This window comes from Danio aesculapii, chromosome 19 (assembly GCF_903798145.1).
Source record: "Danio aesculapii chromosome 19, fDanAes4.1, whole genome shotgun sequence".
In the NCBI taxonomy this organism is placed as follows: Eukaryota; Metazoa; Chordata; class Actinopteri; order Cypriniformes; family Danionidae; genus Danio; species Danio aesculapii.
In genome coordinates this window covers 35,399,340-35,423,676 of record NC_079453.1, presented here as the reverse complement: position 1 = coordinate 35,423,676, position 24,337 = coordinate 35,399,340, and the positions used below count along the sequence as shown (strand labels likewise).

The 24,337-nt window shown below is 38.4% G+C and overlaps 1 protein-coding gene across 1 annotated transcript in view; it reads left to right on the top strand.

Annotated features, from left to right (window-relative positions):
- c19h18orf21 (chromosome 19 C18orf21 homolog) overlaps positions 1-23,646 on the top strand; it is a 38,954-nt gene extending 15,308 nt beyond the window's left edge. Inside the window, exons 4-5 of the mRNA XM_056480431.1 lie at positions 20,194-20,375; positions 22,132-23,646. Coding sequence (XP_056336406.1) covers positions 20,194-20,375; positions 22,132-22,282 — 333 coding nt within the window. The 3' untranslated portion in view covers positions 22,283-23,646. The remainder of the gene's footprint in view (positions 1-20,193; positions 20,376-22,131) is intronic.
- The last annotated feature ends 691 nt before the right edge of the window (positions 23,647-24,337 follow it).

Here is a 24,337-nt window from a genome sequence, read left to right as displayed (position 1 = left end):
CTAGATAAATATAGTAAATGAAATTTGAACTTGGTTAATCTTACCATAACAACAAATACTAATAGCTAAAAAATTATTCTTTGTCTATGGAAAAAGGCATCAAAACCACTTTTTAAATTCTGGCTTTTTAGAATTCTCTAGCACTTTACATTTAGAGAGTCTTAGGGCATACTCACGCTATGTACAGTTGCCTTGAACCAGGCCAAAGCACGCTTGTCCCCCCCTCCCGTCTCCCCCGACGGCACGCATGTACATTACATTTGTGCTTGGGCATGCTTACGTCATCGAAGATGCGCTGTTCAGTAAGCGCTTTCGCTCAGCACAGTGATTTCTTAAATTATATTGTTTTAGAAATTTTTCGCCGAACAGATCCGCGACTTTTGACGCTCATAAACAATCATAAAGTCCTCGTGCTGTAGGAATTAGAAGGTTAGCTGAAGGTGCAGTGAGCGGTTTGCGTCTTTAATAGTCTACGACAGTTTGTGTTCATTGAACAGTAAGAATGATTAATAAATCCATATGAAACAGTCCTGTAATAGTCACGTCTCATCTTCAGTTTCGGGCTCTGGCACGCTTTGCACTCACAATACAAGCGTATCGCACCAAATCCCAAGTGAACCGCGCTCTGACACGCCTCTTCCTACCAGGCCAGGGCCGGACAAGTGAACTGGGCCTGAGCCCGATTCAGAGCACTCACACTTCTTAAACGATCCGGGAAACGTGCCTGGGCACGGTTTGGATAGTGTGAGTAGGCCCTTAGACACAATCTTTCTGATAGCATTATTGGCTTCGAAGCCACCTTGAAACCCTTTTTAAATATCCGTCAAATGTCAAGGATAATAGTTTAAAGGTATGACCCTGTCATTGTTTGCAAGATCACCATATTGCTGTGCAAACTGGCCTAGTAATATATGTGTAACATTGTTAACCCATGTATAAAACTGGAGGAACTGATGGAACAATGGTTTTAAAATCTTTTTTTTTTCTGTCTTTAGTCTTTTTTTTGTTTTGTTCGCCTTTTCTGTCTTTATAGTTGTTGTTGCTTTTCTGTGTTGCTTTTCAAAAAAACAACAAATACTACTAAATGTCACACTTCACTGTTTACAGTGGACAAACCTTAATATTATAAACTTTCCTATATTAATATATGTTCACAAGTATAAAATAAACACCACTTACATAACAGGGAAAACCCTTAAATATAAAAAATGGAAATATGTAAACATAAGTCTCGCTGCATGTGAGTTAGCCACACCCACTTATTTACATATGATATATACTGTCATATTGCCCAGCCATATTGAAAATATATTTAATATACATTTCTGAACATTACATCAAGCACGTTTAAGATGTAAGCCTTCATATTTTTATATTGTGATTTTTATTTTATTATTATTTTTTTTAAATGTATTTATTGTAAAGATGCCATTAGAGACAGGGAAATATGGGTGAGTGAGGGTGAATTAGATCAGGATGTGACCCAGGTCAGACTCAGACTGGACATCCCATGAGCCAACAGCACTTAACATTTCTGATTTTAAAGCTTTTTTCCTTCTTTATGTTTATAAGCAACGCATTTTCTCTATTTTTAACAAATCTGAGGGATGCAATGAAAACGTAGTGTGTTGTAATTTAACGTTAATTTAAAAATTAACTATTTTGGCTGCTATTGTTTCAAAGGACACAGACAGGATCATTGATGTTTCCCTAAAAGCAGTCCCCATTGACTTCTACTTCAATATAAAGCCTACTCTTACTAATGCACTCTTTATAGACTGTGGGACACAAATGAAATCTTGTTTTTAAGACGCATCTTAATTCATGATGCAAATGTTCGGAAGTTCAGCCAGGAGTATGATTTTTTTTATTTTTAGAAGCTATGTTAATAGACCATCACACGATAATTCTCAGTCGTCTGGCAGAAAGACATCTCTCAGACACCGAAACGCTCTTTTTATAGCGATTCATTTAGCCTCCGATGACTTTGATCCGAAAGCCAGGAAAATGATTTAGAGCGGAAAAGTTCCCATTTTAAAAGACTCATTCTAAAGCATGACAGGATCTGTGCATGTGCTTCGTTTTAGAAATTAAGCAAGACACCGCAGGACAAAATGTTTCATCCACTGGTAACACACGTTACAAGTTTCCATTAGTTAATATTTACTAAAATGAACAATACATTTATTACACTATTCTTATTTGGGTCACACTTTTATTTTAAGGTTCATTTCTCGCTATTAGAGACGTTTAGCTCAATAAATGATAAACTAATAGTTAGTAAGGTAGTAGTTGGGTTCATGTGTTGTGTAGGAGTAGAGATGTAGAAGAAGTAGGGCTGGGTGATATGGCAAAAAATGCAGTCTCGATAATTGTTTTCCATATTAAATAATAACGATATAGATTTCGATACAGGTTGGTAAACCTTCCAGATTAAAAAAGAGTACCCCAACAATGACTGAAGCCACAAAAATTAGAGGGTCCATTAAATGGCATAACATTTTTGGCCGATAATTTTTCAGTGGCTGAAAATTTGGTACATCTCTGATATCAACACAATTTTAGATTCCCATTGTTGCACATTTCTGCTGTGTGATTGGCTCTTGGATCAGTCCAGAGCTTATCATTGTTGTTGACAAATTTTATCGCGATTCAATATAATATTGTTTATCGGCCCAGCCCTAAGATCAAGATCATACTTGAAAAGTACTAATAAACAGAAATATCTTAATTGGCAGGTAATAGGCCAGTAGTTGATAGTGTTAATTGTTAATGTTAGTTAAAGAAAATACAGTCATTCATTGTTAATCCTTGTCTCAGTGTATTAACTAATGTCAGATACACAATGTTGAATTTGAATAATGCATTAGAAATGTTAACTGCAATTAATAAATACTGTATAATATAAGTATTGTTCATTCTTAGTTCATGTTAGTAAGTACATTAACTAATGGAACTTTACAGTAAAGTGTGAGCCATGCATTTGACAATTTTGATATTTTGGGCTTTTTGTAAAGTTTTTCTTTCAGTTTAATGTTAAAAAACATCCAAAAATGTTTCAGTGTTTATTTTGTTGCTATTAAGCAATTTGTGTCTCAAGTCTTCAGTTACAATACATATTTTTTATTTGGCTGTTTTCTCCAAATTCAATATTTTTGTCCTGTACCAAGCCTTGAATATCCACTTCAAATTTTACAGAGGAAATTGCTAATGCATAATTTGGTTGATTATATACATTTTATTCAGCAAAAAAAAAAAAAAAAAAAATTAAGTCTGTTCACTGTGTTTTCTAAATTGTGGAGCGATTTAAAAATATATTCCCAAAATTCCTGCTGTAAAAACTCTGAATATGCCAAAAAAAACACAAACGATAATTTTGTACCTGTCTGTTATAAGGGGTGCGTACAACGGAGTTGAAGTTTCCAATGCAATGTTTATTAAAGGGCCATGAAACCCCCCTGTCTCAGCAGGGTGTTTTCACACCTCTAGTTTGAAAGAAGTCAGGAAAGTGGTTGAGTCCAGCTTTGTTTGGGTGGGAGTGTCAAGTGGCCAAAGAGTGAAGGGTTTGCATAAAAATGGAAGTTTCAGTTTTCACAAAGGCAAAGCAACACACAGGGAAGAAAGACAGTAACTATGTTTACATGGACATCAGTAATCAAATTATTTGCCAAATTATTAATTAGCAAACTTTAACTGCAATTTGGCACTTACACTTTCATTCAGGAACATTTTCATGCATGCCCCCATGACAAACGAGATATTGGATGCGAGGAACTGCTGGAAGAGTGTTGTTTTAATAGAATGTTTGATACCGGACGCCGTATGGGAGAAAAAAAGCCCTTCACATTTCTCGGTAATTTACAGACATCCAGTCTACTTGCTAAAATTCACACAAGGATCTAATCGCTGTGACGTAGCTACAAAAAAAAAATTCAAACTGTAAGAATGAATTTGCTTGAAATAATGCAAAAACAACCAGTTTTCACTTTTTTGTGAAATATATGTGTCCTAATAGTGTTTTTAGCAACATGGGACACAACTTGAGAACAGTACAGGAATCAAAACAAAGAAACACTCAGAAATTCACACAGTAATACAAGAATTCGCAATGTGAGAGTTTGACTTGAGGGTTTATGTAGTGTGTGTAATGTTCAAATTGTTAACAGCTGTAGTGAATGCTGTATCATAGGAGTTGTAGTCCAAGTGAATGGCAGGTTGCATATACAGATGGTTGGGGTGTCCTTTAGTGAGTCTCGTGGACACATAACATTGACTTCATTCAACGCTTCCAAGTTTGTGCTATAAATATATGCAAATTAGCAAATATTTATCTAAATAAGGCCTCAGTTGCATATTTAAATTTTTTTTTAACTTAATACAAAAATGTATGCAACTCTTAATGTAATTAATCAACTGAGGAGATATGATCATAACTATGTTAAGCTTTTCACGTTGCCTTGACCCTCAGTAGCACCGCTCTGTAGCTATACGTGCTTCTGTACACGGACACACACTGTATCTGTATCTGAGACTCTGTTGACTGGTAGGCGTAAGACTGTTAGATTCTGCACACATTGCTGGCATTTGCTTCTCTGCGGGAGAGGAAGATTCTGGCAGGAGCCAATAATGAACTTGATAGGGAGCCAATGTCAGTAGAGTTCATTTGTATTAAGCCTGTCTTATTTTCCCATCCTACTTTAGTGTTAGCATTGAGAGCAAAAAAGCATTTAGAACATTTTCAATGCAATCTCTCAACTCTTTTGTGGAGGTCATGGAAAAACATATATCTCTGTTTGTCAGCATGGTTCGTCAGATCCAGTAGAGCTTAAAAATAGCCTCATGTCTATTTTAAATTGGAGGATCTGTCATTCTATGTTAATGCCATATTTTAAGGTTATAATAAAGGCAAAATGGGAAAATGTAAGTTTAAACAATGGCTGAAGTCTGTCGCTGAAAACAACTTCATAATTTATTCTCTCAAGCTTTGTTTCTTCCGAGCTTATCTGAGTTCTGTTGCATGGTTGTGCTCCATTGATTTATTTAACTACAACTGTTTATTAAGGTAAAGGTTTGATACTGATTAGAACTTGAAGTAGCCATGGGGTCTTAAAATGTTCTGTCTTAAAAGGGTATTGAAATTACCTTTAGGATTCCTTCCTATACCCTTGACTGGTTGTGTCAGTGAGTGTAAATGAGTTGAGTCCAGCTCATGGCCCCTGTTGAATTAGGGCTCTTGAAACTCTCAGTCTTGAATTTGTCAGTCAGTCAGAGCCAGTCAGTCTCTCGCAGTGAAATTCTTGACATGCTGTGGCTTGTGACAGCTCTGCCATGGTCTTTAGCGAGTTATTTTAAGTAGCCTTTTATATCTTCGTTGGATTAATGCCTATTTAATCTTTGCAAATACAGTATGCAGTATGTGGATTTGGTAAAACCTGACTATGTGAATGGATTTTTTAGTCTAAAATAAAAAAACATGAAGTAAAGTCTTCAGCATCACTATTACCTGTACTTACTACTAATATAAACAAATGTATTTGAAGTGCTCAGCTGGCAATGGGTGAGCACAAAATAATAGTAAACAGATTTTAAAGAAATACAACAGAAACCCTTTTTTTAAACTATAATAGCATTTACATTATTAACAAATGACTAGATAAATGTAATCTATATACAAAGAATAAACGTTATGAAATTAGTCCTAGTGTGTGGGTTAAAGTTGCTTTAAACATGAGACTACTTATTTTGGTGTGTTCAAAAATGTTGTTTTTTTTTTACATACAATTAAAATATGACATTTGCTGTTTGTTCAAACTACTTATTCATATTGAGATGAAACGACACAATTCTTGATTTTTTGGGGGGTATAACTTAAAGGTGCAGTAGGTGATTGTCTTCAGAAACTTTTTTTGTTGTGCTGGTTGAAAGTCTCTTCACATTCCAATAGTAATGATTAACGTAAATGATCTAAATGTATTTTTATATTCTGGATAAGGCATAAAACGAAAAAATGTTCATCCAATTAAATAGTGCGGGCTGACATTTCCCATAATTCTGTTAAGTAGCCCAAACGCTCTGTCAGCAAATGTAGATTTGTACAACTGCACATCTCTCTTCACGCAGATCCGCCATTGCACCACAAGTTCATGTGCACATGAGACAATCACAGTCGCGGTAAAATCAAATGCTGAATCAACGTTTTAAAATCCTGAATGAATATTGGAGTTACTTTTGCATGCTGAAGGAAGGATGACGTCATGGCTGAAGTATTTCTTTTAGACTGTTACTGTTATGTTTTAAGTATTTTAGTTATGCAAAGCTGATTTTGTTGTCTTATGAATGGGTTATATGCACAGAAGTGTTGTTCAGCCACTGAAATCTTCCGGCGAATGATTGATGTGACTATTTTCAGTTTCATAAGGGACATTTAACAGCATCGATAATGTAGATTTGTAATTAGTTTAACAACAAAACATCAGTAAACAGTGCTATTCTGCCTAGCCTGCTTTACTGAGGGAAAGTTGCTTTTATATTCACATTGGTTCATTTTTGAAAGGTGACAACCTGTGACGCTCCCTATATTGTTCACCATAATACTCTGAATGTTCGGTCTGAAATAGCATGTAAGTATGGCTTAGTAATAAGTGTAATTTCTGCTCGCTGCCAGCCAACCACTAACTACATTTCTAGCTGGTGCATGACATGAACTAGTGGGTTGTCTGCTGTCATCTGGTGCGCAAGTTCGTGTTTCAGGCGTGGCTTTGGATGGCAGGGGAGGGATGTGTTTCAAAGATACAGTATTATGCTGGCCAGTTAGCATTTTAGCAGATCACCTACTGCACCTTTAATTGTTTTATATTCAATCCACCTAAATTTGTAAGAACTGAGTTAACTTAATTTTTTCATGATGTCCCAACACAAATCGATTGTGTGGAACCCAGCATTTTTACTGTGTAGAAAACATATTTAATGCACGTGTCAAAATATAAGTTCTGTTCTTCCATTTTGTCAGTCAGTGTTGTTGATTTGCGTTTTTAGACAAACAAACAAAAAACCATGTTTAAATATACAGCGAAGGAAAAACAAAACTAGGAGACCTCTTAAATTCTCAGAATTTACTGCATTTATTAGCCATGGATTTGAATAAAATGGTCATATGTGTTTTAGTCTGTAAAGGTTTTATAACATTATTTCTGAGTTTTAATTAAAAGTGTTTACATATTTTTTTCCAGTAAATGACATTTCTAGTATAACAAATGTTTGTGTTTGTTGTGGTTGAAAAATCATGTTCATTTCACCAAATATAGATTTTTAAACCCTTCTGTTATATCATTGGTACTGTCATACTAAGTTAGGTTTTGTCATTTAATGTAATGGAAATTCTATTACACCACAGTTTCATTTATTTCACTGAATTAGCTTGCAAATCATTATGACCGGGGCACTGTCCCCTCACAGCAAGAAGGCCACTGGTTCGAGTCCCGGCTGGGCCAGTTGGCATTTCTGTTTGGAGTTTGCATGTTCTCCCCATGTTGGTGTGGGTTTCCTCCGGGTGCTCCAGTTTTCCCCACAGTCCAAAGACATGCGCTATAGGAGAATAAAATAACGTGTGTGTGTGTGTGTGTGTGTGTGTGTGTGTGTGTGTGTGTGTGTGTGTGTGTGCGTGTGTGTGTGTGCGTGTGTGTGTGTGTGTGTGTGTGTGTGTGTGTGTGTGTGTGTGTGTGTGTGTGTGTGTGTGTGTGTGTGTGTGTATGAGTGTGTGTGTGTATGAGTGTTTCCCAGTACTGAGTTGCAGCTGGAAGGGCATCCGCTGCGTAAAACATATGCTGGAATAGACACTAAGCTGACGGAAAATGAATGATTATGAATTTGCTAAATCTTTCATGTATTTTAGGAACGCATCTTATTCTTGCTGCTTTTTATTTCTGTCAGAAAGTTGAATGATTTTCTTAATTCATTTTCTGGTTCTAAAGGCTTTGTGGGTCACAGATTGAAAATCCATTTGGAGTAGTGCACCGCCGAATGTTTGTTAAAAGATTTTTAGGCTGCGTATATTTGCAACACACCGTGATTTGCAATGCTCTAATTTCACGTCAAAAGTAAGATAAATAATATGCAAATTTGTAGCGCACATGCATTTCCACTCTATATGTTGTTGTCACCTCCGGGTTGGAAAGTTTTCACACCTCCAACTGAAAGCTCAGATGGTGCTTGCGGATCTTTCAACATTTTGCGAAGCATCTGTGCCAGCAGCCTTGGCTTTTTCCAGCCAGCGCTTGATGCAGGTTATGCTTGATGTGTGTGACATCCTGTTTTCCCCTCAGGGAAAGAATCAGTGATGCAGCTATTTCCATATTTGGTCAAAGGGGAAGGGTGAACCACAGATCTATCGATCGCTCTGGAAAGCAGATGGGCCTCCACATATCAATAGCTAAACTCTCTCTCTCTCTCTCTCTCTCTCTCACACACACACACACACTATATTACTTGGTCAGGCTTGCATATCAAGGGCAGCTGTGGCATCTAGAGACTCAGCACAAGGTCAGACCAGACCGACAGTCTAGTCCGGCTTGTAGCTTCTGGGCTGAGGGTATTTCAGGATTTTGGACTATTAATAGAACACTTAAACCCTTCTGTTCATCTCATATCAGTTAGATATTATGTATGAGCTATCTATAGATAATATGGAGTAATCTGTAATTTGAAGGCTTGTGATGACATTTAAAATGCAATACAACGATCCCTCGCTATAACACAGTTCACCTTTCATGGTCTCGCAGTTTTGCTGATTTTTTTTTCTTGTGCAATTTGACATGCTTTTTTCTACATCGCATTTTTTTCTGCGTCCTGATTAGCACATTGTGTTCTGCGTCCTGACTGCTACAGTGTTACTCTGGAGTTCTGTACTGTATGTTTGCAAGTTTTCTCCCCACAATGTTGACGAAACGTTCTGCACAGTCAAAGGCACCTGCGGTAGCACTCAAAAGGCAGAGGAAGTAGCTAACCATAGGACAAAAAGTTGAATTTCTGGACATGCTAAAAAAAAGGTGGATGTTACGGGGCTGTAGGGCACCATTACATTATTTCGCCTATTGCAGATTATTTTTAGAACATAACTGCCACAAATTTTGAGGAAACACTGTATTGTAACTGATGTAAAAAGGAAAGATCGGATTTCAAATTTGGGAAGCCTGAAGTGCAGCTGCAGTACGTATCCGCTCACTGCCTAAGAGACTTTTTGCATGCAATAAAAAAAGATGCAATGTTTTCATTTACATATGTTTATATTTATTTTTAGACAACACAATACCACTGTTCTGCAAAGTTACAATAGCTATAGTTGGTGGCATTTTCTATCACAACAATGGGAAAATTTTGACCAACTGTCATTTTCTAAAAAAAATAATAAATAAATAAAAATGCTCTAAATGACAATGTTTTATTTAAAATAAAAAAATAATTGTCTGAGCTTTATAGAATGAAACAATATAAAGATTTTATTCTCTGTCTCTTTCTCTCAAACTTGCTTTATTGGCATGACAAAAATGACATTTGTATTGCCAAAACAATTGTGATGTTTACATTTAAACATAATGTTATGAAGCGGACAGGAGACAGAGGTAAGGAAACGTTAGGGTGTTTATTGAATGACAACAAGGAGCACATGAAGGATAGCCAGGAGGATCAGGAATGATGTTGGGGTCTTTTCCTCCGTGGCTGGGTAACAGGAATACACGAGGATGGACAGCACACACCAGATACAGCTGACAGAGGATGACACAGACTTGGAAGGACTGGAAGACAGGACGATTCGGGAGGACCAGGAAGACTAGGAGGAATACAAAGAGAACAGGTAAGTAAATCGTTTGTTTAGCTGAGGATGACTACGCTGAGTGGTCGCTCAGTTGTCCGCTTTCGTCGAGACGAGCCCGGACAATGAGCGACTGGAGTGCTGTGCTTATATCTGGTGCTCGTGAATGTGATGCAGCTGTGTGCTCATTAGAAGTCAGGTGATGGTGATCTTCGTGAGTGGGGGTCGTGAGAGCCTGACCAATCCATGACAGTACCCCCCTCCCCAGGGCCCGCTCCTGAGGGCCGACACCTCCGACGCCGTGGTGGTCTCCCTCTGCCTCTAGGCGCTGGGAACTCAGGGTGGCTCTCATGAAACTCCACCATGAGACTAGGATCGAGAATATCAGCTCTGGGAACCCATGTCCTTTCTTCGGGGCCGTACCCTTCCCAGTCCACCAGGTACTCCAACTGGCCACCACGACGTCGGGAACGCAAGATCTCCTTCACTGCGTAGACGGCTCCTTCTTCTAGGAGCAGTGGAGGAGGGGGTTCCTCTTCGTGGTCAGGCTCTGTGGAGGGAAGAACAGGATCGTGATAGGGTTTCAGGAGTGATACGTGGAATGTAGGGTGAATACGGTAGTGAGAGGGTAATTGTAGTTTGTAGGTGACGGGGTTAACCTGTTCCACGATGGTGAAGGGACCAACAAATCGGGGACTTAACTTGCGAGAGGGCAGTCGCATGCGTATGTCCCGGGTGGATAGCCACACCTTTTGTCCGGGTGTGTATCTGGGTTCTTCAGACCTTCTTCTATCGGCGGTTACCTTGCTTCGACGGACTGCCCTCTGCAGATGTTGATGAGCCTCGTCCCAGACTCTCTCGCTCTCCCGGAACCAGTGATCCACTGCGGGGACATCAGATGGTTCGCCATCCCAGGGAAAGAGCGGTGGTTGGAAGCCCAGGACGCACTGGAATGGCGTGAGTCCGGTGGAGGGTTGCCGCAGTGAATTTTGGGCATATTCTGCCCAGCCCAAATACTGGCTCCAGGAGCTCTGGTGACCACTGCAGAAGGTCCTCAGGAACCGTCCCACCTCCTGAATCTTCCTCTCTGTCTGCCCGTTGGTTTGGGGATGATATCCAGAAGAGAGGCTGACGGCCACACCTAGGAGCTTGAAGAAGGCTTTCCATAGACGTGAGATGAACTGTGGACCTCTGTCCGACACAATATCTTCTGGAATACCAAATGACCTGAAGACTTGATTAAAGATATTGTCGGCTGTTTCAAAGGCTGTGGGAAGACCTTTCAGAGGGATTAGTTTGACAAACTTTGAGAATCTATCTACTATGACTAGAATACAGGTATTACCTTCTGACGAAGGGAGATCAGTGATAAAGTCCACTCCTAGGTGTGACCAGGGACGGTTCGGAATCGGCAAGGGATGGAGCTTTCCAGCGGGTAGATGACGTGGGCTCTTGGATTGGGCACAGTCCTTACAGCCCTGAACATATTGCCTCACATCCCTTGCCATGTTTGGCCACCAGAATCGTTGGGATACTAGCGAGAGAGTATTGTTGATCCCTGGATGTCCAGTGCCTAGCGAGGTATGTAAGGAGTGGATCAGATCTACCCGGTGTTCAGGTGGTATGAACTGCCGATGAGGAGGGCATCCCGGCGGAGCAGGGGCTTCCGGAGTGGCAACGACTGGAGGAGCGTTCCAGGTGATCGGACAAATGGAGATGTGTTCGGGAAGAATCTTCGTTGGGAGTTCTTCATGATCGTGATGCTCGTGTAAACGAGAGAGAGCGTCTGCTCTTAGATTCTTGGGTCCTGGACGATAGGAAATGGAGAAATCAAAACGTGAGAAGAAAAGTGACCATCTGGCTTGACGTGGACATAGTCTCTTGGCCTCTTTGATATATTGGAGGTTTTTGTGATCTGTGATCACCTGGAACGGATGTTTGGCTCCCTCCAACCAGTGACGCCACTCCTCCAAGGCTAGCTTGATTGCTAGCAGCTCCCTGTCTCCTATGCTGTAATTCTGCTCCGCCGGGCTCAACTTCCGAGAGAAATAGGCACAGGGATGCAGTCGGGGCGGTGTATCATGATGTTGAGATAATACTGCCCCGACGCCGGTGGTGGATGCGTCCACTTCCACCACGAAAGGAAGATTTGGGTCAGGATGAGTCAGGAGTGGGGCCCTTGTGAACTCCTTCTTAAGAAGGCGGAAGGCTGCGGCTGCTTCTTTGGTCCACTCCAGTCCTTTGGGTTTACCCTTGAGGAGATTAGTGAGAGGTGATGTAATCCTGCTGTAGTCCTTGATAAACCGTCTATAAAAGTTAGCAAACCCAAGAAACCTCTGGAGCTCCTTAATGGAAGTGGGTTCTGACCAGGATAGAACAGCCTCAATTTTCTTCCCATCCATACGTATACCGGTTTGATCAATGATGTATCCCAAGAAATGAATCGACTTCTGGTGGAATGAGCATTTCTCCGCTTTGAGGTAGAGGTGATGTTCTCTCAATGTGTGTAGGACCTCCGCAACGTGTTGGCGATGTTCGGCCTCACTCCGGGAGTAAATGAGGATGTCATCTATGTACACTATTACAAAGTGGTGAAGAAACTCCCGGAGGACTTCATGAATGAAGTTTTGGAATACGGAGGGGGCGTTGACCAGACCGTAAGGCATGACCTCATATTCATAGTGGCCAGTAGGGGTCACGAATGCTGTCTTCCATTGGTCCCCCTCACGTATTCTTATCAGATTATACGCGCTGCGGAGGTCCAATTTAGTGAAGACTTTAGCTTCTCGGAGCTGTTCCAAAGCGGCTGGTACCAGAGGAAGGGGATATCGGTATTTTACTGTACCGTTATTTAGGACCCTGTAGTCGATGCATGGACGCAGCCCTCCGTCCTTCTTGGCCACAAAGAAGAAGCTTGAGGCGGCTGGTGATTTTGAGTGACGTATGTACCCCTGACTCAGAGCCTCCCTTATGTAATCTTCCATTGCCTGATTCTCTGGAAGCGAGAGCGGGTAGATCCTACCTCTTGGCAACTGGGCATCTGGAACTAGGTCGATCGCGCAGTCCCATGGCCGATGCGGCGGTAGCTGGGAAGCTCTCTTGGGGCAGAAGACATCATGAAAGGAGCTGTACTCCTTAGGAATGTGGATAGACTGCTTCTCAGGAGGGCTCTCGACCGATGTTGCAAACAAAGAAATGGGGGTTCCGACCTTGAAGAGGGAGATTTGGAAAACAGGTAGGTGTACATCCAGATCCCCATTTCTTTATCTCTCCTGTGCCCCAAGAGATGATGGGATCGTGCTTCACCAGCCACGGGCGCCCTAGAATGATGTCCATATTTGCACCCTCCAGAACCAGAAATTGAATCCTCTCTTGATGTAACAGCCCCACTTGAAGAAGGATGTCTTCGCATTGTCGATGGATACGGGTCGAAGATCGAGTGCACTGGGTTATCGGTTGTATCTGGTATATATGCGAGGACGCCTCAGTACGGAGGTGGAGTTGACGACAGAGGGATTGGGAGATGAAGTTCCCTGCTGACCCGGAGTCGATGAGGGCTGTGACAAGGAGAGAAATAGAGGCAGTAGTTATTTGTACGGTGGTAGTAAGTGGTTTACATTGTTCAATATTCGTACTGAATACACTCACTGAAGTCCGAATGGGACGAAGGGGACACTCCATACGGGTGTGTCCACTGACACCGCAGTATAGACACAGACCCCGGGTCAGCCTCCTCTGTCGTTCCGCTGATGTCAGTCTTCCAGACTCTATTATCATGGGTTCTGGTTCTGGAGAGGCTGTTGACTCAGGCGATTGGAGGAGTGCAGACGAGGGGGTGATGGTGTCCTGTTGATAGGAACGGAGACGATCGGAACATCGGAGAGAATGTTGGATGAATCTCTCCAGACCCATTGTATCATCTAATGTGGCCAGCTGGATTCGGAGAGTGGGTTCCAAGCCGAGCCGGTACGTGGTCAACAACGATCTCTCATTCCATCCACTTGCAGCTGCTAGAGTGCGAAACCGGAGAGCATATTCCTGTGTAGATAGAGTACCTTGCTTTAGATGATACAGCTGCTCTCCAGCGGCTACTTCCCCATCAGAACGTCCAAACACCTCTTTGAAATACTCCGTGAAGGTAGTGATGGAATTCATGACCGGCCCGGCTTGGTTCCAGATCGTCTCAGCCCATTTAAGTGCAGGTCCAGAGAGTAGTGATACGATGTAGGCGATCTTTGACTTATCTGTGGGATATAGAGAAGGTTGCATTTCGAATATGAGGGAACATTGTAACAGAAAACCATTGCACTCCCCCGCTCCGCCTGAGTAGGGCGCTGGTCGGGCCATGGGACTGGAAGGAAGGGCCGAAGAAGAAACTGTGGAGGCGGAAGTGCTCGGTGCTGGTGGTGCGTTGGAAAGTGGAGCTGGTGGCTGTAGAATCCGCTTCAACTGGTCCACCAGCTCTTGAAAGTGATCGAGGGTGCTCATGTTGTCGTCGTTATGGGTCCGGGCTTCTGTTATGAAGCGGACAGGAGACAGAGGTAAGGAAACGTTAGGGTGTTTATTGAATGACAACAAGGAGCACATGAAGGATAGCCAGGAGGATCAGGAATGATGTTGGGGTCTTTTCCTCCGTGGCTGGGTAACAGGAATACACGAGGATGGACAGCACACACCAGATACAGCTGACAGAGGATGACACAGACTTGGAAGGACTGGAAGACAGGACGATTCGGGAGGACCAGGAAGACTAGGAGGAATACAAAGAGAACAGGTAAGTAAATCGTTTGTTTAGCTGAGGATGACTACGCTGAGTGGTCGCTCAGTTGTCCGCTTTCGTCGAGACGAGCCCGGACAATGAGCGACTGGAGTGCTGTGCTTATATCTGGTGCTCGTGAATGTGATGCAGCTGTGTGCTCATTAGAAGTCAGGTGATGGTGATCTTCGTGAGTGGGGGTCGTGAGAGCCTGACCAATCCATGACACATAACATATTAATACAAATGACATCGTAGTAGTGATGGAAAATAAAAACAATAATTAACAGTTTATTTAGCAATCAACTATTTAGAATAAAACAATAATAAAAAATTACGTCTTATTATTGCAAACATGCACTGTTTTAAAAAATGTTTTAAACTTGTAAAACACATCTTGAGGGGCAGCTGATCACAGAGAGTTGGAACAGATCTTTTAATGCTAGTTTCTTAGCAAATCCTATTCTGTGGATATACGTATACGTGTTACTATGGAGGCATGTTAATACGCTCCTGTCAGTCAACTCAGTGGGTGGGGAAAACGCACTCCTATTCATCACACTGCGGCGAGCCTCAAAATCACTGGGATTTGGTTCCTAATTTAATGTCAGGAAATGTTAAAACAGAGACTTGTGTTTAAATGACTCCAATATGCTATGGACACACTATTCCTACACACAGTTCTGTTAAAACAGCTTCCAAAAGTTGATTATGCATCATAGGTGCCCTTTATCTTTGAATGACCTTGTCACTGTTAAATGGGAAAATGTTCTCAAACTTTTAGACCACAACGTACATGTTCATTTGGGCAGATTGGAAGGTTTAAGTAAGGAAAAAAAACCCCGAACAATTATTACATTCACTGGATTAATCTATATGCAGTCATCCTCTCTCAGTGTTGCTTTTTCTATTAGTTACTGCTCTCTTGACATCAGCAAACTAATTACTTCAACTTCTCAGAATGGAGCTTTGGGGTTTTCGCCATTATAAATATGAATTATTGCTCTCACATTTTCAATTCTTAAAATATGTTTACCCAGCAAGAATTCCTTAACCAACAGATGTCAGAAGAAATTGACACTGTGAATTAACCAGCTTGATTTATTTTTATTTTTTTGTGAAATACACCAACGTTTCATCATACTTTAATTTAGTTAGATAAGCTTTTAACATCAAAGCAGAAGAAACTATGTCCATCTCTCATCCCCGTCTGAATCGTTGCTTATTATTCACTGTGTTTATCCTAAGGATTCATTTCTTTGCCAGCTTTGTTGAATGTCTCTGTTTTGAGTATTGTGTTTATGACCCTGCTTAATGGGCAGATTTTGATCATGGATAAAATCTATTTTGGGCCTGAGCTGTATGATGGAGATTAAAGGATACGACAGACTCAGCTGTCTTTATATGGACAACTGGACAACTTTTATATAGCTGTGGTTAACTAATATTTAGTCGTGGTGTTTTCTATTTTATCTGTAATCTTGATCTCATGTTCTTCTGAAGCTCTTTGTTTAGTTTGGTCAGCATTGTGGTCGAATGCCAAGGATTCATGCATTTATTTATATATTTTAAATATACCTCATTAGATTTAATAGGTCTGGTCTTTATTCTATAATGGGCTATACATTTTGAATAAACATGGTGATTTTAGAGCTTTTTTTAGGACATAAAAATCAGAATAACAAAAGTTGTATTTTTTGAGATTAAAATCAGGGTTATTCTTTAATTTTTTTAACTTTCATAAAGGTAAAATGCTAATTTTGTTTGTAAAAAATGAACAGAAACATGTCTAAAGCATGGCACCTTTTATTTATTTTAAGGCAAAAATGCTTTTTAACGACATTTTAATTTTTAAATTCAGAAGGAAATGTCACCAACCTACCAAAACAAACAAAAAACCCAAGCAATCATCCCAAACAAACAAAAAAACAAACAAACAACCCAAGCAAGCAAACAAACAAACAACCAATAGTCCCAAACAAACAACCAACCCAAACAACTAACCAACCCAAGCAAACAAACAATCCAAACAACCAACCAACTCAAATGACCAACCCAAGCAAACAATCAACCGAAACAAACAAACAACCAACAAACCCAAACAACCAACCAACCCAAGCAAACGAACAAACAAAAATCAAACAACCCAAACAAACAACAACCAACCCAAACAAACAACCAACAAACCCAAACAGACAACCCAAGCAAATGAACAAACAAAAAACAAACAAGCAACCATCCCAAACAAACAACCAACAAACCCTAACAAACAAGCAACCAACTCAAACAACTAACCAGCCCAAACAGACAACCCACGCAAATGAGCAAACCAAAAACAAACAACCCAATCTAACAAACAACCAACAAACTCAAACAAATGAACAAGCAACCAACTTAACCAACCAACCAAAACAAACAACCCAAGCAAACAAACAATCAACCCAAACAACCAAAACCCAACCAACCCAAACAGACAACCTAAGCTAACAAACAAGCAACCAACCCAAACAAACAAACAACCAACCCAAACAAACAACCAACAAACACTAACAAACAAGCAACTAACTCAAACAACTAACCAACCCAAACAGACAACCCAAGCAAATGAACAAACTAAAAACAAACAACCCAAACAAACAACAAACTCAAACAAACAAGCAACCAACTTAACCAACCAACCCAAACAACCCAAGCAAACAAACAATCTACCCAACCAAGCAAACAACCAAAGACCCAAACAAACAAACAAACAACCAACCCAAGTAGACAACCCAAGCAAATGAACAAAAAAACAAACAACTCAAACAAACAAACAAGCAACCAACCCAAACAAACAACCAACTCAAACAACCAACCAACCCAAACAGACAACCCAAGCAAATGAACAAACAAAAAACAACCTAAAATAAGCAAACAACCAACCAACCCAAACAACAAACCCAAACAAACAAGCAACCAACCAACCCAAACAGACAAGTCAAGCAAATGAACAAACAAAAAACAAACAACCCTAACAAACAAGCAACCAACCCTAACAAACAACCCAAGCAAGCAAACAAACAAAAAACAAGCAACCCAAACAAACAAGCAACCAACCAACTCAATCAACCCAAACAAACAAACAAACAAACAACCAACAAACCCAAACAAACAACAAACCCACCCCAAACAAACAAACAAATAAAGATTACACAAACATAACTACAAAATTTAAATTCAGGAACAAGCACTTAGTGGTTTCTTGATTGAAAAGAAAATAATTATAATGAAATTTATGGCATATCTAATATAAATCATAATGATCTTATAAATTAATGATCATATAAATTATTTGTTCTCAGTTCTCAATTCACATTAAATATTAGGTACAAAATATGCAGCATTATTAAATTGTTTATCCCCTTATTTACTAATAGTCATGTCAATTTTTGAAAGAGCTCTTCCAGGCTCCTGAGACATTCCATAAATAATTGTTCAGATGTTACACATTGTTCCTTCAGTAGCCAATTAGAGTCCAGAGTCATTCATGCAGACTCCACCTCTCACTGCAGCTGATTGGCTCTTCCTGCTCTTTATATCTCCAGACATGAAGGCTGTTGTAGTAAACACAGCTGCTTTCACACAGACACACACACATGCCTGGATCATCTCAAATCATCTACATTTCAACTTAGCCTCTTTTTACATCAACAAACTATGGCTGCCTTCGTGTCGGTGAGTCCAAACAGAATGAGTTATGTTAAATGACTTACTTGGCGCAGTTCTTTCTGATCATACGTTTAGATATTCAGATTTTTTGGTGTCTGTAAGATGTAAAAAGTCTACATTTATTGATCAAAAATACGGTAATATTTTCAAAAATGATCAACAATATTTTCTGTTGTATTATTTTTAAGATGTGATGTATTATGCTGATTGTTTCACTGCTGTTGTGATATATTTTACACGTTTATTTGACTAGTTCAAAAGAGAAGTAGTATTCTTTATTGACTTGTTTTTATATATGGAAAATGTCTGTCAGTTTTGATTTGTTTAATTTATTAATTGTTTGATTTATTAATTGAATTTATTTATTATTATTATTTATTTTTTGTTGGTGATTATAAGTGTTCATTTGTTATTGAAGCTGAAGTTTGTAAGAGGCAGTGGTTGGTCAGCTTTATTTAGTTGTGGCTTTTGTCAGTTTCTGGCCTTCAGGCATGTGTTGAGTGTTCTTTTGGCCTGTGCTTTGCTTTATATAGAGCTCACGTTCACATAGAGTGTGTGAAATACTTCAGATGAGTGTTTTCACAGTCATGACTATCAAGAAAAACTAGTTTGGACGGAAGTTTAACCACATAAAAAACGTACATGTTGGTTTTACTAGCGTTGAAGAATGAATTGTGTTGCTGTTGTATTTGGCTTTTGTGTGGGGCTGTATAGTTGACGTGGATGGATTGGGCAAACCACTCATTCTGTTAGCTGAGAGATGGAAATTTGACACACTATTCTCTGTCAACACTATTCATTCAGAAAGATTAAGACCATCAAAGTTAATTCAGTTCCATGTTTTAAATTCCTGTTTTACATCTGATGTTGTCAATTAATCTGATGTCAGACATCCTTTGTCTTTTCTTCACATTTTAATAGTTTGCGTGTTCTATTATTTGCGTGTTTTTTGTGTGAAATTTACACTTTTAAAATGTTACAATTGTATCATTTTTATGTATTAGTGTAGTATTTTTTTCTTCCATGATGGGAATTTTTCATTCTTTTTCAAATATTTACCAGGTGGTGTTTAAAAGAGATTTGTTTTACAACTAATTCTTAAACATTTTAATAAATGTGTATTTTCTGTGCTACTATGGCAGTATGTAATATTAGTAATTTTGCAAGATACTAGAATAAAAGCACTTAAAGTGCAATTTAAAGACTTAACTAGGTTATTTAGGTTAACTAGGAAACTAATTATGCAAGTCATTGGACAAAAACTGTTTGTTCAAAAACAATCAAATTAAAACAATGACATATATACAGTTGAAGTCAAAATTATTAGCCCCCCTTTGATTTATTTATTTATTTATTATTATTATTTTTTTACATATTTCCTAAATGATGTTTAACAGAGCAAGGAAATTTTCAGAGTATGTCCGATAATATTTTTTCATCTGGAGAATGTCTTATTTGTTTTATTTCGGCTGGAATAAAAGCAGTTTTAAATTTTTTATTAACCATTTTATGGTCAAAATTATTATCCCCTTAAAGCATTTTTTTTTTGATAGTCTACAGAACAAACCATCGTTATACAATAACTTGCCTAATTACCCTACCCTGCCTAGTTAACCTAATTAACCTAGTTCAGCCTTTAAATGTCACTTTAAGCTGTATAGAAGTGTCTTGAAAAATATCTAGTAAAATATTTACTGCCATCATGACAAAAATAAAAGAAATCAGTTATTAAAAATTGAAAACTATTATGTTTAGAAATGTGACGAAAAAATCTCAGCTAAACAAAAATTGGGGGGGGAAAGGAGGGCTAATAATTCTGACTTCAACTGTGAACATATTAATTTATGATATATTTATTTTTTAAGGGGGCCAATAATTTTGACTTAATTTAATTTTTAACCAAGCTGCTTTCTTTTTTTAGATGGCAACCTGTCACACCTGTAATAAAGTGTCCAGACAACCTGGAATGAACCGGGAGCTTCTGGTGTCCCTGTCAAAACACAGAAGTACGCCTGGAAGCGCAAGCAAACACAGAACACCACAGACAGTCAACTGGGCCACTCCCAAATCTGTAGCGAACAGAACACCCAGCAGCACACCGAGGTAAACGGAAAGAAGATTTTTTTCAACACATTTCTAAACACAACAGTTTTAATAACTCATTTCTAATAACTGATTTATTTTATCTTTGCCATGATGACAGTAAATAATATTTTACTAGATATTTTTCAAGACACTTCTATACAGCTTAAAGTGACATTTAAATATTGGGTTAATTAGGCAGGTTAGGGTAATTAACCAAATCATCGTATAAGAATGGTTTGTTCTGTAGACTATCGAAATAAATATTGCTAAAGGGGGTATATTGTTATATTGCTAATAATTTTGTCCTAGCAGAAATAAAACAAATAGAACTTTCTCCAGAAGAAAAAATATTATAGGAAATACTGTGAAAATGTGCTTGCTCTGTTAAACATCAATTCAATTCAATTCAATTCACCTTTATTTGTATAGCGCTTATACAATGTAGATTGTGTCAAAGCAGCTTCACATAAAAGGTCACAGTAAATAGGAACAGTGTAGTTCAGTTTGTAGTGTTTAAGTTCAGTTCAGTTGAGCTCAGTTCAGTGTGGTTTAATAATCACTACTGAGAGTCCAAACACTGAAGAGCAAATCCAACGATGCGCAGCTCTACAGATCCCGAACCATGCAAGCCAGTGGCGACAGCGGAGAGGGAAAAAAAACTTCACTAAAGGCGGAAGTGAAGAAAAAAAACCTTGAGAGAAACCAGGCTCAGTTGGGCACGACCATTTTAATTTCTCCGCTGGCCAAACGTCTTGTGCAGAGCTGCAGTCTCAGTGGCGGAGGCTGGAAGCAGGCCTCCGCGAAGACTCGTCTGTCTCTGGAGCGTCACAGGAATCAGTCTCATGTTCTCCACTCTTCCATGACCATCACAGTAGCTGCTCAGGATTCGGCCAGGTCCAGGATATGGAAACCTTGGGATCATCTCGTCGTTGGTCTTGGATTGAATTTGTGACTCTGCATAGTCTGAGGGCCTCGGGAAGAGTATCCCCAGGTGGAAATGGAGAATAAAGAAAATAATTAGCGTAATAATTGAATTGAATTGAATTTTTTAGATTTGTTTGTTTTGTTTTTGGCATTTTATTTGATTAACATTTATATTATGTTTGATTTTTTTTTTATTATTAATTAATTAATTAAATTATTTATTTAAATAGCTGGGCAGATTAAAATGCTGGTAGTAAATATCCTGAATGCTCTCCTAGGGCTTAGTGGCCACATACGTGGACAGCTCATAAGTGGCTATTTAAAGTACTTTGAATGTTTTATATTTTGTTACAGACATACAGTGTCATCCTGCAACTGTTTTGCAGCATATGAAACGTCCCAAACTCTATTTTTAACTGTCCAAAATGGGAACAAATTTTATTTTTACTCTCTGATAATCAAAGCAAGTTAAAAAAAGTTAAATGTTATATATGCATTAAAAACAGTCCACGAGTCCACATATATGGACATCATTTTTCTCTAAAAGTACATCATATCAAAAGATCATACTTAGATGATACTCTAATTAGGTTCCAATAAGCCCAAATAGCAAAGAGAAATAAAAAATGCATGTAAAAAAAACAGCTTGGGCCTTAAGAGGATACTGGACCTTGATTGAGATTTTTACTTTTGTTTATAATAAATTAAGAAGTTTATAAATATTGTAATTATAATTAATGCAATATATCCTCCTGGTGCATAATGGTGTCTAGCATCAGTATTTTTAAGATGTTATGTCAACGTTGGAAATTCCAGTATTGTAACAACATTACTTTTTTTTTGGGTGCAGGTCAGCATCTTCAAACACCAGCTCATCGTCATCATCAAAGTCCAGCAGTGTGAAATCATCACCTTTTGCTCGTCTAAAGAAGATCCTCACGCTGGAAAACAAACAGCAGGGCAAGAAAGGTGGACTAAAAGACTTTCTGTCTTCTCTCTGAAGACCTCAAAGCTGCCGCTGAAAAAAGAAAGACTGGTTTACTTTGAGGGAAGCTGCTGAAATTCAGAGGTTGATCACTTCACTTCATGGGTTACAATGCCATCTAGTGGAGGAGTCATTAGAGACTGGATCATCTGGAACAGAACGTCTCCTTTCCTTTCATCTGTTTGTGGATCCTTGTGGACTTTTACACTGCCATTCAGAGGTGTGGGATAGTTTTTTCCATGTTTAAAAGAAATCTATTCTGCTCACCATCCAAAACTGCATTTATTTGATAAAAAATATAGAAAAGCTGTAATATTTTGGTGTATTATTACAATTTAAAATAACTGATTTCTTACTGAATAATATGGTTTACAGGTTTATAAGGTATACTGTATCAGTACTGTAGTCTTCAGCGTCACGTGATCTTTCAGAAATAATTCTAATATGATGATCTGCTCTGAAAAAGAATATTATATTATTATCATTCTTCATATCTTAAACTATAAATGCGAGTATTATTACACTTGTACTGTCTTTTATTAATCCAGGACACTGTAAGACATGCATAATGCAAGAAAAAGGATCAGATCATTCAAATAAATGTTGTTTTTTCATCATAAAATCCCCAAAAATAATAATTTCTACTGAACTGTGAATTAGATTTTGATCATTTGAAGAGTCATTGCTAATGATGTACTGCAAATAGTAATTGTGATGAGTTATTATTAATAATTTAGTACAAATAATAATTGATTTCTAATCCAAAATGAAAAAAGAATGTCATTAAAAATGGCACTGAGTACTGGCTAAGTGATGTTGAAAATTCAGCTTTAAATTCCAGCAATAAATAAAAATGTAAACCATTACTATACTGCAATATTTCACAATTTAACCATTTTACTGTATTTTTGATCAAATAAATTCACCCCTTTAGATTTATTTGAAAAAGCTTACCGATTCCCTCTTTTTCGACTGTGTAAGTGTCCTAAAAAACATCCTTTTGTACAGTAGAGTGTAACTTGTGCTACAGAACCATGCTGTGACTTTTTACATGTTATTTGCTGATTATTTTTCACAATACTGCACATTCATTTTTCTACCAGAAAGATTCACTTTTATATGTGGTGTGTTTCATCTTTATTTTATGTTTTGAATTCACACATTTGTATCCACAACTCTTACATTTGGATCACTGATATTAAAAGAAGGATTGTATTTACACCTGACTTTCTTATTTTTTAATATTCATAAACAAATATGTGGAGGGTTGTTTACATTTGATGGCCTATTGACCTTCAAACTATATAGTGAAGACCAAAATCGAGATGGTTATACTTGTCTTTTTTCTCTTTTTTGCAATAAAAAAGGTCAATTAATTAAGTCTGTCTGTTTACTTGGTTCTCTTAAATGACATCTATGTATAGATTTTGATGATTTCCTAGATTTACTGTGTATTTATTATACTGTATATTTGATTATACCATATATTCCATATGGAGAATTTTTATTCATTTATTATGGTGGATTGAGAAAGCCAACATACTGTTATACTACATAAACTTATTATTCTTGTCTATTCTGAGACTAATTTCTATATGCATCTCCTCCTAGAGTGTTCATACTACAACCACCAAACTAACACCAAACCTCCAAACTGGTCTGACTCAGGTTGATATATCTTTTCCAACTGATCTCACTTATGGTTTTCCAAAAAACTGACCCGGAAAATTCACCAAAGTCCCATTGACTTAACATTGGATCAAATTTTATGACCCCATAACTTTGCGCCAGACTGTCATAAAGACTCAAAGTTGGACTCATTTAACTCAGATTACCAATCTTTCAACTTACTAACCACACCCTAGCAACCACTTACAGCACCCTAGCAACTGTCCCATAGACTTCCATTATAAAAAACTGCCATTGACTTTACATTGGACATACTAACAACAAACCAATTCATAATAACAATATGGAAACATGCTAGCGACATGCTAATTCATACTGGAACCATGCTAATAGCATTCTAATTTATGCTAGAAACATGCTAATTCATGCTAGAACCATGGTA